Below are 17,868 nucleotides of genomic sequence, written 5' to 3'. Positions count from 1 at the left end.
TGTAATAGAGATCCATCTGGATTCATGAACTTAATTCTAAACATTTCTTAACAAGAAAATAAATCATTAACATCAATATTTATGGAACATGTCTACCTGTCAACACTGAATATTGCATTGTTGCATTTCTTTTCACAGTTTATGAACTTATATTCATATTTTGTTGATGTATTATTCAATACATATATATTGATAAAGGATTTTTTATTTTTTTAGAATATTTTAAATAAATCTCACGTACCACTTGGCATACCTTCAAGTACCCCCAGTGGTACGCGTGCCCCCATTTGAGAACCATGCACTGCTCTACCATTATTTGGGCTATTCAATTGGTGGCCCGCAAGTTTAGGTAAAAAAAATCTTGAGGCTCACATTTTCCCAGCAGATTCTAAAACTCAAGAGTTTTTTCATAGAGATGATTATTTGACTCTTTTTTGCATAAGGTCCTTAAAAGTAGCAGAGCGCTACTTTTGCGTTGTATACATATTGGCCTTGACTGTGTATGTACAGCTGGGGGGCAAACAAGTGATGAAAAATCACATGTTGGAACCGTGAACCTTAATCTGCCGGATGTCGTCCTGAACAAGATTTTGATTGTGGCCCCCCTTTAGTCTTTATATTATTACTCGTGTAACTCTAGGGCAAGGATAGTCAACTCAATTGTTTTGGGGGCCACATTTCTAGAAAGCGAACTTTTCTTCTTTACTGTTAGTCTTTTTTTGTATATTCCTAAGAACCAGAATGCTCTAGATTTGCAAATCATTTTCAACCCATATTCAGTTGAATATGTTACAAAGACAACATATTTGATGTTCAAACTGATAAACATTTGATGCTCAAACTGAAAAAACGCCTGAAGGGGCGTCTTTTTCATGGACGCCCCTGCTTATTTCAGCAAGACAATACCAAGCCACATTCAGCACGTGTTATGTGTTACAACAGCGGAGCTTTGTAAAAAAAGAGTGCGGGCAGTCCAGACCTGTCTGCCATCGAAAATGTGTGGCGCATTATGAAGCTTAAAATACGACAGCAGAAACCCTTGACTGTTGAACGACTTAAGCTCTACATAAAACAACAATGGGAAAGAATTCCACTTTCAAAGCATCAACAATTAGTTTCCTCAGTTCCTAAAATTTTATTGAGTGTTGTTAAAAAAAAGGTGATGTAACACAGTGGTGAACATGCCCTTTCCCAACTACTTTGGCACGTGTTGCAGCCATGAAATTCAAAGTTAATCATTATTTGCAAAAAAAAAAAAAAAAAGTTTATGAGTTTGTTGAAGATCAAATATCTTGTCCTTGTAGTGCATTCAATTGAATATGGGTTGAAAATGATTTGCAAATCATTGTATTCTGTTTATATTTACATTTAACACAATTTCCCAACTCATATAGAAACAGGGTTTGTACGTATTCTTTTGGTTGTGCTTGTTGTGGTAGATGGTTTAATGCTAAGTGTGAGTGGTCGATGGCGGTTACACATAAGAGATACGTGTGGACTGCAGGTTCACGCCTGTTCAAAAAATGACGCTAGCAAGTACTGGTAAGCAAGCAACACCAACACTTTAATGTTTCATAGAGAATGTAGAATATTAGACACTGAGCTCAAACATCTGTCAAAATGTTTTAGTACGACTTTATTAAGCTATGAAGCTGTACAGCTTGATGGCTTGTTGGAGAATGGCAGCTACCGTAGTTAGACGTAATGTACTTCAACATACGGGTATTAATATGGTGTGTGTGTATAAGGACCACAAAATGTCACATATGAGACATTATCTGGTGTCTGGTTTCATCCTATTATGCAAAACCAACTTTTCTTAGCTACTGGTTCCTGCTGATGTGAGTTTGGGATTTGCACAAGCCCCTAAAATTTGCACGCGTCCGACATTGTAGTCAATAAGATCCTTTCTCTCCATCCTTTTGTTCTGGAGCATTCATCCTGCACTGTTGCCATTTCTAATACAAAGCAGCGTATAGTTCTAACTTTTCTCTGTCAGTAGACTCGCTATGGAAGCGCTAACAACTTCGACAAACTATGATAGGGTAAGACGCTGTCGAAGTTGAGACAGGTAAATAAGACCAGAAAGCGGTTCAAAAAAGGTCTGTAAAACATAATCGATGCAACATTTTGACCTAAGAACCCCCATTACATGTGATGTAGACCACAAGGAAGTGCCTTCAATGTAGAAAAAAAAAATCATAACATGACCCCTTTAATGCGCCTTATAAGCCGGTGAACCTTTTGTATAAAAATAAACCTTCGACATAGTCTTATAATCCGGTGCACCTTATGATCCCAAAAATGTGCATGGGGCCCGTTTTTTTTTGGGGTAAAATGTCATTGAGTGACGGAAGGGTCAGTGGTACTCAAATCTACCTTATCAAACATCTGGAAGAGGTTGCCACTGGGTTGATGAATAGTGCAGATGATCGTCCGTCCACCATTGGCCAGAGACTTCAGGAGGGAGATGACCTGGACGGATGATGCGCTGTCCAAGCCACTGAGATGTCAAAGCAGAAAGATCCAGGAAAAGATTAGTTTGGATTATATAGAACAGGCATGGCCAAAGTGTGACACTGCGGCTTTGTTTTCTTTTACCGGTTTGCAGCTAAAATAAAATTACAAACTAGGGTTGTCCCGATAAATATTTTGTTACTGGTACATGTACCAAAATGTATTTAGATACTTTTATAAATAAAGGGCACCACAAAAAATGGCATTATCGGCTTTATTTTAAGAAAAAGTATTACAGCACATTAAACATGTTTCATATTGCAATTGTGTCCTTAAATAAAATAGTAAACATATGAGTCAACTTTTCTTTTATAAGTAGGTAATCAAACAAAGGCTCCAAATTTAGCTGCTGACGTATGCAGTAACATATTGTGTCATTTTCCATTCTATTATTTTGTCAAAATTATAATGCACGAGTGGTCGAAAATGAATTATTAATTTACTTGTTCATTTACTGTTAATATCTGCCTACTTTTTCTTTTATCATGTTCTATGTACACTTCTGTTAAAATTTAATAATTTATTCTTCTGTTTGGATGCTTTACATTAGTTTTGGATGATACCACAAATGTATGTATTGATCCGATTGCAAGTAGTTTCAGGATCATACAGTGGTCATAATTCAAGTCCTTATTTGTCCAGGGACGCTTTTCCTGATTTTATAAACATAACATAGATTTTTTTTTTTAAATGAAAAAAGATTTTGTGATGTTAAAATATATCGACTAGTTATGCTCCTGTACTTGGTATCATTACAGTTAGTGTCAGGTGTAGATCCACCCATGCCGTTTGTTACAACAAACATTGTGACGGCAGTGAGCTACGGTGGGTAGTGAATCATGTTTAGCTATTCCTCGTCCTGTAGGGATGATACTTGTAAGAAACTCACTATTTGTCGCCATGGAGGCGAGGATTAGGGATTTAGAAGTAGCTAAAACACTGCAGACTGCGGGTGAACGTTAGCCGCCCGCTAGCTAGCCATGTATTAATGCACCTCTTCCTGAGGGCGTTTCAGTGTTATAGCTTCACCTTTATGATTTGTTTTCAAGCCAAAATGCGTCCGTTCTCTCTTTTCTGTCCGTGATTGTGTGCTGCCGAACATGCTGCTCTGCTTGTAAAAACAGCAATGTCACGACGACGCACCGTCATCCCCGTTAAAAAGAGGGGAAACTAGTACTTTAGAAGCGGTATATTACCCAATATGATCCGTTAATATTGCGATACTATACTAGTTCCGGTATACTGTCCATCCATCCATTTTCTACCGCTTGTCCATTTTGAGGTCGCGGGGGGTCGCTGGTGCCTATCTCAGCTGCATTCGGGAGGAAGACAGGTTACACCCTGGACAAGTCACCACTTCATCGCAGGGCCCGGTATACCGTACAACTCTTTTACAAACACACGGTTTTTAAAAAGCTTAATGAGATACACTATTTTACCTAACTTCTGTTTGTAATTATTGTATTGTAGTACTGTTTATTCATAGCATTTCATATGCCCATCCTTTCTTCTTCATTGTCTTTTCTACATATCGTTGCATCTTTATTTTGATGTTATTGTCTTCTGTGATGGATTGCAGGAAGACTAGTGGCTACTGTGTAGCAAGTAAAGGGGATCCATTTATAACAAACCAAAAAAAAAACCCTGCTAAAATGGAATTAAGCGAAAGGGCAGATAATAATAGCACGCTTTGTCGCCTATAATATAGAGGTCGGATCCTATTTCATATATCTTAGCTATGTTGTGAAAAGTGAAAAATATCATCCCCACTTGGCACCGATCCACAAGTCATACTGCTTGATTTGTTGCGGAAAGTGAGGCCATAGTGCTGTATGGGCACATACCACATGAACTATAATAGTCATAATAATAATCTCAACTCACACTTTTCTACTACATTTGGGACAAAATATTGATATTGCAACACACGCACACACACACCAGTAGATTAGACGGGAGTGCACCTCGCTTTGTCTGCACCTGAACATAGATTGGCTCTGATCATATAAACAAACTGGCCGAACTAATGCCGAATTATATACACCTTACATGGGGTTGCAAGGTGAATAGGGTTGCGGATGTGCTCTACGATAAAATACAAATTTATTTAGTGGGGTTTGGCTGGTTGCCAAGCCATCGCGGTTGCGAGCTCACGCATCAGCTGACGAGACAGCTGTTCGCTGCTACAATATGTATTTGTATATATAATTTATATATGTATATGTGTGTAATATATGTATATTTATATATATATATCCATCCATCCATCTTCTTCCGCTTATCCGAGGTCGGGCCGCGGGGGCAGCAGCCTAAGCAGGGAAGCCCAGACTTCCCTCTCCCCAGCCACATCGTCTAGCTCCTCCTGGGGGATCCCGAGGCGTTCCCAGGCCAGGCGGGAGACATAGTCTTCCAACGTATCCTGGGTCTTCCCTGTGGCCTCCTACCGGTTGGACGTGCCCTAAACAACTCCCTAGGGAGGCATTCGGGTGGCATCCTGACCAGATTCCCGAACCACCTCATCTGGCTCCTCTCGATGTGGAGGGGCAGCGGCTTTACTTTGAGCTCCTCCCGGGGGATCCCGAGCCGTTCCCAGGCCAGCCGGGAGACATGGTCTTCCCAACGCGTCCTGGGTCTTCTCCGTGGCCTCCTACCGGTTGGACGTGCCCTAAACACCTCCCTAGGGAGGCGTTCGGGTGGCATCCTGACCAGATGCCCGAACCACCTCATCTGGCTCCTCTCGATGTGGAGGAGCAGCGGCTTTACTTTGAGCTCCTCCCGGATGACAGAGCTTCTCACCCTATCTTTAAGGGAGAGCCCCGCAACTCGGCGGAGGAAATATATATATATATATGTAATATAGTGTATATATATATGTATATTGATGTGTGTATATATATATATGTATATATATATATATATATATATGTATATATATATATATATATATATATACATATATATATATATATATATATACATATATATATATATATATATATATATATATACACACAAATATATATATATATATATATATACATACATTGAAGAAAATAAGTATTTGAACATTAATCAATCAATCAATGTTTATTTATATAGCCCTAAATCACTAGTGTCTCAAAGGGCTTCACAGAACACCCTGCTATTTTGCAAGTTCTCCCACTTAGAAATCATGGAGGGGGTCTGACATTTTCACGGTAGGTTCATGTCTACTGTATGAGAGATAAACTAAAAAGAAAAATCCAGAAATCACAATCAATGATTTTTTTAACAATTTATTTGTGTGATAAAGCTGAAAATAAGTATTTGAACACCAACATTAATATTTGGTAGAGTAGCCTTTGTTTGCAATTACAGAGGTCAAACGTTTCCTGTTCTTCTTCACCAGGTTTGCACAGACTGCAGGAGGGATTTTTGCCCACTCCTCCACACAGATCTTCTCCAGATCAGTCAGGTTTCTGGGCTGTCGCTTACGAAGCCACTTCTTGGTTTTCCTGGCTATGTGCTTTGGGTCATTGTCATGTTGGAAGATCCAGCCACGACTCATCTTCAATGATCTGACTGAGGGGAAGGAGCTTTTCTGCCAAGATCTCACAGTCCTGTCCCATGAGCAGAAAAACACCCTCAAAGCATGATGCTACCACCCCCATGCTTCACAGTAGGGATGGTGTTCTTGGGATGGTACGCATCATTCTTATTCCTCCAAACACGCAAATTGGAATTATGACCAAAAAGGTCAATTTTGGTCTCATCTGTCAACAAAACTTTCTCCCATGACTCCTCTGGATAATCCAAATGATCATTGGCAAACTTAAGACGGGCCTTAACATGTGCTGGTTTAAGCAGGGGAACCTTCCGTGCCATGCATGATTTCAAACCATGACGTCTTAGTGTATTACCAACAGTGACCATGGAAACAGTGGTCCCAGCTCTTTTCAAGTCATTGACCAAGTCCTGCCGTGTAGTCCTGGGCTGATTCCTCACCTTTCTTAGCATCAATGAGACCCCAACAGGTGATATCTTGCATGGGGCTCCACTCCGATTGAGATTGACTTGTCATGTTTAGCTTCTTCCATTTTCTAATGATTGCTCCAACAGTGGACCTTATTTCTCCAAGCTGCTTTGCAATTTCTCCGTAGCCCTTTCCATCCTTGTGGAGTTGTACAATTTTGTCTCTGGTGTCTTTGGACAGCTCTTTGCTCTTAGCCATGCTGAATGTTTGGGTCTTACTGATTGTATGGGGTGGACAGGTGTCTTTATGCAGCTAACGACCTCACACGGGTGCATCTGATTCAGGAGAATACAGTGGAGTGGAGGAGGACTTTTAAAGGCGAACTAACAGGTCTTTGAGGGTCAGAATTCTAGCTGATAAGACAGGTGTTCAAATACTTATTTTCAGCTGTATCACACGAATAAATTCTTAAAAAATTATAGATTGTGATTTCTGGATAGTTCTTTTTAGGTTATCTCTCATACAGTGGACATGCATCTACCGTGAAAATTTCAGACCCCTCCATGTATATATATATGCCTCACAATACAAAGGTCCTGATTAGTCCTGGGTTCAATCCCGGGCTCGGGATTTCTGTGTGTGGAGTTTTCATGTACTTCCCGTGACTGCGTGGGTTCCCTCCAGGTTCTCCGGCTTCCTCCCACCTCCAAAGACATGCACCTGGGAATAGGTTGATTGGCAACACTAAATTGGCCCTAGTGTGTGAATGTGAGTGTGAATGTTGTCCGTCATCTGCAGTGGACATTTGTGGTTTTAAATAAAAAAGGGGCTATTTTCTTAAGCATCTTCCACAGTTGACATTTTGGTTTTGAATAAAAAGGCTTCTTCAGTTGACATTTGTGTTTTGCATTATAGACCTAATTGGTTTGAAGCGTCCTCCACAGTAAACATTTGTGTTTTTCATGAAAGTGCAGTTTTTTTCCATTATCCCCTGCAGTAGACATTAATGTTTTTCATGACAGGGCAATTTGTTTTCATTTGTGTTAGGAATGAATAAGAGGGCTATTTTCCCCCCGACGCTCTGACAGAATAAATATCAACAGCTGGTTTTCAGGAGGAAATACTGTACATTTGCACACATTTATGAAGCAAATAGCTGAGATAGGCGCCAGCGTCTCCCGCAACCCCAAAAGGGAATAAGCGGTAGGAAATGGATGGATGGATGGATATTTAAAATGTAAAATAAATTAATGTAATTAATGTACATCAGAACTATTCAATTGTTGTATTTCTTTGTATTTAGTGTATTAGATTCTGCAACTAGTGTTTGGAACCTACTTTTCGCAATATCTGAAGAGCATGGAAAAAAGCATTTCACTGTGGTGTAGTCTGCATGTGACAAATACGTAAAACTTGAACCCTTGAACCCTAAATGAGATCCTTAGCTGAAACGCTCATGTTGAACCTAATGTCATATGCCACAAGCCAATTCATAATTTCAGTACAAGCCACATATCATATTTTACGCTAAACTGTGATGCCAAATCTATGCAGTATTTGGTGTAAAACATGGAGGTACAAAGTCCAAAGTGGTGAAATCGTACCTGATGGGCTCGTCAAAAAACATAACAGGAGGATTGTTGACCAACTCAAGAGCAATGGCCAGTCTTTTACATTGGCCCCCTGAGAGATGGTTGGTCCTTGTTTTAGCACAGATCTGAAGCCCTAAAGCAGTCATGATGTTGTCCACCTGTGACAAAGTATCAATTACTAAATAAATATAAAGCAGTCAGGAAATGTAATTTACTTGGACATACAAGTTTCTTTTTGACTTCCATGTTCTCGTTGAGTTTCAGATTGGCAGACACCTAAAACGCAAAGAACACATCATTACGGAGATCATGTTTGCAAAACCAGACCTGTCCCCCGCCGGACCATCATGGCCTCCTTGGTGGTTAAGTGGGGCATCAAAATGTCGCTCTGCATGATGTAGCAGGACATCTTCTGGAAGATCTTCAGGTTCCTTGGACGACCATTCACCAGGATTTGGCCCGTCCTGCCCGACTCTCTGTATCCATAGAACAATCAGAAAAAGTACTCCTGTGTGCCGTTGTGCACTGCCAACTTACTTGTATCCCGCCAGGATGTTCATCATGGTGGACTTTCCAGCTCCAGATGGCCCCATGATTCCGGTAAGATCTCTGCTGTTGAATTGTCCAGCAAGACGATTGAGGAGGGTTTTATAACCTGAAGAAGAGACACAATATTTCATACTGAGACCCAGACTCAGGGGTGTAACACCAATTTTTGGGCCCCCATACACAAGACTCCTAAGGGGCCCCCTATCTTACCCTGAATCCAACATCGCTGCCTTATACGTACACACTTGGTATGTTTACATGCGCTAAAAAAGAAAATATTGCATGTATTTGGTTAAAACCAGCATTTTAAAACACATAAACGTTAATTAGATTTTTGACTTTTTAAAAATGTGAGTAATCCAGATTAGTGGTTCTCAAATGGGGGTACGCGTACCCCTGGGGGTACTTGAAGGTATGCCAAGTGGTACGTGAGATTTTTTTAAAATATTCTAAAAATAGCAACAATACAGAAAACCTTTATAAATATATTTATTGAAAAATAGCAACAGCTCAAAAATCATTAGTAAATATATTTATTGAATACCACTTTAACAAAATATGAATGTAAGTTAATAAACTGTGAAAAGAAATGCAACAATGTAATATTCAGTGTTGACAGATAGATTTTTTGTGGACATCTTCCATAAATATTGATGTTAAAGATTTTTTTTTTGTGAAGAAATGTTCAGAATCAAGTTCATGAATCCAGATGAATCTCTCGTACAATCCCCACAGAGGGCACTTTAAGTTGATGATTACTTCTATGTGTAGAAATATTTATAATTTAATCCCTAGTTTTTTGCACTGTTATACAATTTAATAAATCAGAAACTGATGACATTGTGGTGTATTTTACTTCTTTATCTCTGTTTTCAACCAAAAATGTTTTGCTCTGATTAGGGGGTAATTGAATTAAAAAAATGTTCACAGGGGGTACATCACTGAAAAAAGGTTGAGAACCACTGATCTAGATAACCACCCCTGACATATTAGGGCCCGAGCAACAAAAAAGCAGCAGAGGCCCTTTGGAATTGGCCTTTGTTATTATTCTCCCACTTCGATCCCATTTTTGATGCCCTGAACAAGCACGAAAACTCGCCATTTTTTTTTGCAAGCACCTCAGGTCTGGAGAAAAATGTTTTTGGGGTCCCGAACACGAAATTTCAAAATTTAATCTTGAGTGCCTTTTTGAAAATAAGAAAAAATTGGCACCTGCTACCAGATTAATGTATCACCAGAAAAATCTCTGGAGACATCCATCATGACAGGACACACGTAAAAGTTTCAAGAACTCATATTTAAAAACAAACAACGTCGGCCTTCTTGGTTTCCGTCCAAGAACAGGGGGCGTACTTTTAACAAACTTGTCCTAGGATATTTGATCAATTGATCCACGGTTAATATGATACCTACTGGACAGGCAGGCAATGATAAATTGAACATTTGCCAACGAACTTTCAATATTTGTAACTCAGCTTCACAAATTCAGATCTTAGTAAGTTTTGTTCAATTGATAGAAATTAAACCTTGAAGTGCTGGATGGGTCAGTACCTATTCGTTCATTCTTTCACTCATTGTTGGGCGGAACCTGCTCCTTGCCTTTACCAATCAAACTGTCTGTAAATGATCAGCTCTCATTCCAAACTGATGTGAGGCTCTAAGTTCCAAAACTAATCATGGCTAGACCTTGATATCCACACCAATTGAAAAATTGAGGAAGATGTGACCATATGCTTCATGCGTGCCTGCCGACCTGCGTTGCACATGGGTGCAAGGGCCCATTTAATTTGTTTTTGTTTTTTTACAAAGGTTTTTTTTTTAAGAAAAAAGTGCCAACAAATTCAATATGCAGTGACCAAAATATGAATTGAAATATGCATACTAAATTAAACAACTTTTTTCAATGCTGCCATGTCACCTCATCCTTGTTATAACATGTTGGCGCCAACTGTGAATGTTTAAAGGTGAACTTCGATGACATTATGACGTCGGTGTTCATGTAGTGTTCCAGTTAGGTTTGTACAATCTAGGTGGAAGGACCCTTTTTTTCATTTAGAATAATTGAGTGTAGGTAGTTATACATTCTTAGTATGATTCAAGCAACCTTATTATTGAACTTCCATGGCTATATTAATTAACATTAATATTAGCTAACATTTATGATGTTGTTTTATACAACTCACATACTGTTAAATGGCGTAAAAAACATCCTCAAACATTACAAAAAGCCCCCCCATACAACATCCCCACTAACCACTCCACTTGACCAGACTGGATAGTAAGTACAGCTCTGCATATCAAAATTTGTTTCTGGGGGTGTGGCTCAGCGTGTAGAGGGGCTGTACTAAAAAAAAAATTAGGTGTTCTTGGTTCAAATCCAGTTTTTGGCCATTTAGCCTTGGGCAAAGCACTTCACCCACCTTGCTCCCAGTGCCATCCACACTGGTATAAATGTAACTGACCACCACTAAGCGTCAATGTATGGATTTCTCAATGCAAAGTGTGTGGAGAAAATAGTGATTTTTTTGTCTAACATTGTCTGGTTGTTAAACTTTCATGTTAAGTTTTTGTAACTCATTTTGAAGTCGAAAACCTCAAATTCATATAACATGTAACACATGCTAACTGTTAGTAGGTCAACATTTTTAGCTGTATGCCTAAGTCATATAACTTGGTTCCTGGCGCATTTGAACTCTTAGCAATTTCTGTCCAGCTTATCAATACCATGATCACCCCCTTACCAGTCATACCTTTAGGTAAACACCGTTCCAGTATTAGAACTTGCAGTACCTGTCTTGCGATACCAGGGTCCCTCCCGGACAATGTAGGACAGCTGTTTGAACTCCAGGTTGACGGCAGAGTGGTGCAAAAGCTTAGTGATGTCTTCAGCCTTAGCGCCGACTTTATCGATTTTCCTCAAGTGGTGGAACATGGGTGCTTTCGTCTTTGCTTTGCTTTCACCTTTGGTCTCCTCCATGGTGACGGTGCAAGTACTGTTAGCCGGGATCTTCAAAGACATGCTGGAAAAGACACGTGTCTTTTATAATTTATTTAAACTTAGAACTGCATCAGGTCATTATTTCTTTAATCATGCAGAACCTTTCATGTCTTACAGTAGATATTGGCTGATTTCAAAAAATACTAAATGTAAACATTTTAATGGCATTGCATGAATTTAAAAATAAAAGGTCAGATTGAAAAATATTGCCAGAATAATATATATATATATATATATATATATGTATATATATATATATATATATATATATATATATATATATATACTGTATATAGTCTGAGGTCACATTGTTATGGGAGACACACTGCATCCTGTCAGTAAGATAAGACTTAAACCAAGACAGGGATAATAGGTCTGACATACAAATGTGTGTTTTGATACGGTCTAATAAAATATTCTGATCGACGGTGTCGAAAGCAGCGCTAAGATCGAGCAGCAACATAGATGACACATCAGAATCCATCATTACCAATAGATGATTAATCATTTTTGCAAGGGCTGTCTCCGTAGAGTGATTTGCCTTGAAACCGGATTGAAAGGTTTCACATAGATCGTTAGAGGCTAAGAATTCATTTAGCTGCTCTGCAACAATTTTTCCGAGGATTTTCGAAATAAAGGGAAGGTGAGACACCGGTCGGGAGTTTACCATGAGGTCAGGATCGAGGTTAGGTCTTTTAAGGAGAGGATGAATTTTTTGAATGCTAGGGGAACAGTGCCAGAGGAAAGTGATAAGTTTAGAATATTTAGCACTGATGGACCTAATAATACAAAGAGCTACTTGATAAGTTTCCCAGGAAGTGGGTCAAGTAAACATGTTGTTTGTTTCATTCCATTAACACGTTGTAACAGTTCTTCTAATGTTATTTAATCAAAAAGAGAGAAACTATTTTCGAGGGCAGTATCCGCCGTATATACAGTCGCATCTGTGTTAATAGAACCCAGTTGTAGCTGGGACGCATTGTCTTTAATCTCCTTTCTAATGAGTAAAATTTTCTTATTAAATAAATTCATAAGGTCATCTGCCGAGTGGGTGGAGCTACTGGAAGAAGTTCCTTGTTGGGTTAGCGATGCTACTGGACTAAACAAAAATTTAGGATCGTTTTTATTAAGGCGGATGAGATTTGAGTAATATTTAGCTTTAGCTAAGGTAAGCATGCGTTTATAAGTTATTAAATTATCACTCCATGCTTGATGGAAAACCTCCAGTTTAGTCGCGCACCATTTGTGTTTCAGCTTTCTACATGATAATTTATGAGCTCTAGTTTCTTCTGTAAACCATGGGTACGCCTTTTTGGAGCATTTTTTAACTTCAGCGGTGCTATACTATCAATGGTTCCATTGCCGAAGGCAGTAGGCCAGCAAGAGTCGTCGTCGTGGCAGCATTAATGTTGCGGCTGCTATAGCAGTTATTATTATTATTATTATTAGCTTGCCGAACATGAGTCTGAACTTCGGATTTTGTAAGGTAATGATCGGACATTACTTTAGTATACGGGAGTATCATAACTTTGGAAACGGTGATACCACTGACAAGCACTAGGTCTATCGTATTACCGTTGCGATGCGTGGGTTCATTTATTATTTGTGTAAGACCACAGCTATCAATTATAGTCTGGAGCGCCACGCACGGTGGGTCCGATGGGGTATTCATATGGATATTAAAGTCCTCCATTATAATTATATTATCTGCGTGCGTCACTAGATCAGCAACGAACGCTGAGAATTCACTGATAAAGTCCGAAAAGGGCCCTGGGGGGTGGTAGATAACAGCCAGGTATAGAGGCAGCGGTGTGACAGACCTCATAGTAAGCACCTCAAACGATTTATATTTATTATTTAGGTTAGGAATAAGGTTAAAGTTTTCGTTGTATAATAGTGCCACCGCCCCCCCACCCAGGTTTCGCTGAGACTGATGACTTTAAGATTGTTGTCTCAAATGACCTCATTAACTAATAACGTTTTGGGAGACAATGATCTTGTGTTTAAAAAGCCAATATTATAGGTAATGGGCTGTTTTAAGGAGTTTTTAATCAAATTATCCATTGTAGCAATATTAATAATGTTGCGTTTATTATGCGTAGTGCACTTAAAATAATTACGACCATATCTAGGAATTGATATGACGGGAATTTTCAGATTGTTTGCTTGGTGCTGCGATGAACTGAACGCAACACAATTTGCCACCTCAGTAGAACGCATGTCCAACTCTGACACAGTCATAGCAGAAAAAACATTATGTGAGTTGTGTATTATTATAAGAGAATTGCTATGTGTACAGGGATTATCCAGCCTGGCGCTGGCTAGTTCTAACTTAACTGACTCCTCACCCAGACTAGCAGGCTCTGTAATTGCCTGTGACTGGACTTGCTCTAGTGCAGTTAGTCAAGTGTGACTTAAACAGAAATCTATTTTCCTAGTTAAGATAGCGCCTTCCCGGTTAGGGTGAAGGCCAACTCTCATCAGCAAGCCAGGTTTGCCCCAGAAAGAGGGCCAATTATCAATATACGCTAGTCCCTGTTGTCTACAGAAGCTAGCAAGCCACTTATTAAGCGAGACTAATCTGCCAATAAACATATAAACACACATATATACATACAGTATGTATAATTATATATATTTGTCTTATTGTGGCGGTCCGCTCCCTGTACGATCAGTGCCAGAGCTTGGTCCGCATTGCCGGCAGTACGTCTAACACATTTCCAGTGAGGGTTGGACTCCGCCAAGGCTGTCCTTTGTCACTGATTCTGTTCATAACTTTTATGGACAGAATTTCTAGGCGCAGTCAAGGCGTTGAGGGGTTCCAGATTGGTGACCGCAGGATTAGGTCTCTGTTTTTGCAGATGATGTGGTCCTGATGGCTTCATCTGACCGGGATCTTCAGCTCTCACTGGATCGGTTTGCAGCCGAGTGTGAAGCGACCGGAATGAGAATCAGCACCTCCAAGTCCGAGTCCATGGTTCTCGCCCGGAAAAGGGTGGAATGCCATCTCCGGGTTGGGGAGGAGACCCTGCCCCAAGTGGAGGAGTTCAAGTACCTACGAGTCTTGTTCACGAGTGAGGGAAGAGTGGAACGTGAGATCGACAGGCGGATCGGTGCGGCGTCTTCGGTAATGCGGACGTTGTACCGATCCGTTGTGGTGAAGAAGGAGCTGAAACGGAAGGCAAAGCTCTCAATTTACCGGTCGATCTACGTTCCCATCCTCACCAATGGTCATGAGCTTTGGGTCATGACCGAAGGGATAAGATCACGGGTACAAGCGGGCGAAATGAGTTTCCTCCGGGGCTCTCCCTTAAGAGATAGGGTGAGAAGCTCTGCCATCCGGGAGGAACTCAAAGTAAAGCCGCTGCTCCTTCACATCGAGAGGAGCCAGATGAGGTGGTTCGGGCATCTGGTCAGGATGCCACCCGAACGCCTCCCTAGGGAGGTGTTTAGGGCACGTCCAACCGCTAGGAGGCCACGGGGAAGACCCAGGACACGTTGGGAAGACTACGTCTCTCGGCTGGCCTGGGAACGCCTCGGGATCCCCCGGGTAGAGCTAGACGAGGTGGCTGGGGACTTAGGCTATTGCCCCCGCGACCCGACCTCGGATAACCGGAAGAAGATGGATGGATGGATGGATGGATAGATATTTATATATATATATATATATATATATAAATATATATATATACATATATATATTTATATATATATATATATATATACACACATATATATATATATATATATATACACAAATATGTGTACATATATATATACATATACTTGTATATATACACACACAAATATACATATACAGTATATACTACCAGTATATACTGTATGTAGATGTACTACCAGTCTGTGGTTGCCAGTGTTCTGTTCTACATGGTAGTGTGCTGGGGGGGCAGTACATCTAAGAAGGACAGCTCCAGACTTGAGAAACTGATCAGGCGGGCCGGTTCTAGAATCGGAATGAAACTGGACTCACTGGTGACGGTGGCAGAGAAGAGGACTGTGGACAAACTAGTGAGTATCCTGGATGATGACAGTCACCCTCTGCATAGCGTTATCAGTAGCCAGAGGAGCCTGTTCAGTGCTAGACTGCTTCATCCCAAGTGCAGGACTAATAGACTCAAGAACTCCTTTGTCCCACACGCCATTAGACTGTACAACTCCTCTCTGGGACAGGGGACGGGGGGTATTAGGATGACAGGGGATGCAAAACATTAACAGTGCAATACGTTTTCATAACATGGTCACTACTGCCTACTTTGTCTTGTTATATTCTTATTTTACTGTTATATTGTTATTCCCATTGTTTTTATTCTTTTTGTAATATTTCTCTATTTTGTTTCCTTTTAAACCCCCATTATTTACTTTTTACTTTTTTCTTTAAATTGATCTCAACTCTGTACACTGCTGCTGGAATTTTAATTTTCCTGAAGGAACTCTCCTGAAGGAATCAATAAAGTACTATCTATCTATCCATCTATCTATACACGTATACATATATACACATATATATGTGTATATATATATATATATACATTATATATATATATACATATATACAGACATACATATCCATATGCGTGTATATACACATATATACACACATATATACATATATATGTATACATATATACAGCATAGATAGATAGATAGATAGATAGATAGATAGATAGATAGATAGATAGATAGATAGATAGATAGATAGATAGATGGATAGATATAGATAGATAGATAGATAGATAGTACTTTATTGATTCCTTCAGGAGAGTTCCTTCAGGAAAATTAAAATTCCAGCAGCAGTGTACAGAGTTGAAATCAATTTAAATAAAAGTAAAAAGTAAATAATGGGGGTTTAAATGGAAACAAAAGAGATAAATATTACAATAAGAATAAAAACTAAAAAGCAACAATGGGAATAAAAATATAACAGTAAAATAAGAATATAACAAGACAAAGTAGGCAGTAGTGACCATGTTATGAAAAACGTATTGCACTGTTATTGTTTTGCATCCCCTGTCATCCTAGTACCCCCGCCCCAGAGAGGAGTTGTACAGTCTAATGGCGTGTGGGACAAAAGAGTTTTTGAGTCTTTTAGTCCTGCACTTGGGATGAAGCAGTCTAGAACTGAACAGGCTCCTCTGGCTACTGATAACGCTATGCAGAGGGTGACTGTCATCATCCAGGATGCTCACTAGTTTGTCAACAGTCCTCTTCTCTGCCACCGTCACCAGTGTGTCCAGTTTAATTCCGATTGTAGAACCGGCCTGCCTGATCAGTTTCTCAAGTCTGGAGCTGTCCTTCTTAGATGTACTGCCCCCCCAGCACACTCCCATGTAGAACAGAACACTGGCAACCACAGACTGGTAGTACATCCACAGGAGTTTTTTGCAGATGTTGAAGGAGTGCAGTCTCCTGGGGAAGTAAAGCCTGCTCTGTCCTTTCTTGTACTGGTGGTCCGTGTTAACAGTCCAGTCCAGGTTATTGTCCACCCAAACCCCGAGGTACTTGAATGAGCATGCATCCATATATAAATGATAAATGGGTTGTACTTGTATAGCGCTTTTCTACCTTCAAGGTACTCAAAGCCCTTTGACACTACTTCTACATTTACCCATTCACACACACATTCACACACTGATGAAGGGAGCTGCCATGCAAGGCGCCAACCAGCACCCATCAGGAGCAAGGGTGAAGTGTCTTGCTCAGGACACAACGGACGTGACGAGGTTGGTACTAGATGGGGATTGAACCAGGGAACCTCGGGTTGCACACAGCCACTCTTCCACTGCGCCACGCCGTCACGTGTATTAGAGATGCGCGGTTTGCGGTTTCAACCGCAGAGTCCGCGGATAAACTGCGGGTCGGGCGGGTGAAATGACGAAAAAATAGATTTTAATTAGGTTCGGGCGGGTGGCGGTTGAACCATTCGGAAATATTTGATATACATGGTTCTGGGATCGGTATCCTTTACCATTCAAAGAGCCATTTAGGACCCGTGTCACAAAGCGAAATAATCAATAGGAGACGCAAACATTCTCTAGAATGACTGCCAGCAGTCACGCAGTTAATAAGTATTAGGGCGTGCTATGAAGCCATTGGCTTTGTCGCCTTCTACAGCATGAACAATCTGCTTGTCAGTCCAGCAACATGTTGTGAGTGGCTTCTGCTGACACACGCACATGACTGAGAGGCATACTGGGTGACACAGAGTACACTAATGGTTGTGATATAAATAATTTTAACAC

General features: G+C 40.2%; 1 protein-coding gene across 3 annotated transcripts in view; it reads right to left on the bottom strand.

Moving 5' to 3' along the window:
* LOC133560591 (ATP-binding cassette sub-family G member 4-like) overlaps window positions 1-17,868 on the bottom strand; it is a 37,533-nt gene that overhangs the window by 16,011 nt on the left and 3,654 nt on the right. For all 3 annotated transcript variants that reach the window (XM_061913273.1, XM_061913272.1, XM_061913271.1), the window contains exons 2-7: window positions 11,401-11,630; window positions 8,599-8,716; window positions 8,405-8,537; window positions 8,287-8,337; window positions 8,074-8,219; window positions 2,380-2,503 (exon numbers count right to left, since the gene is read on the bottom strand). In XM_061913273.1, coding sequence (XP_061769257.1) covers window positions 2,380-2,503; window positions 8,074-8,219; window positions 8,287-8,337; window positions 8,405-8,537; window positions 8,599-8,716; window positions 11,401-11,629 — 801 coding nt within the window. In that variant the 5' untranslated portion in view covers window position 11,630. The remainder of the gene's footprint in view (window positions 1-2,379; window positions 2,504-8,073; window positions 8,220-8,286; window positions 8,338-8,404; window positions 8,538-8,598; window positions 8,717-11,400; window positions 11,631-17,868) is intronic.

Source organism: Nerophis ophidion, linkage group LG10 (genome assembly GCF_033978795.1).
Source record: "Nerophis ophidion isolate RoL-2023_Sa linkage group LG10, RoL_Noph_v1.0, whole genome shotgun sequence".
In the NCBI taxonomy this organism is placed as follows: Eukaryota; Metazoa; Chordata; class Actinopteri; order Syngnathiformes; family Syngnathidae; genus Nerophis; species Nerophis ophidion.
Note: the sequence above shows the minus strand (reverse complement) of the source record. Positions and strands in the feature narration are given on the sequence as shown.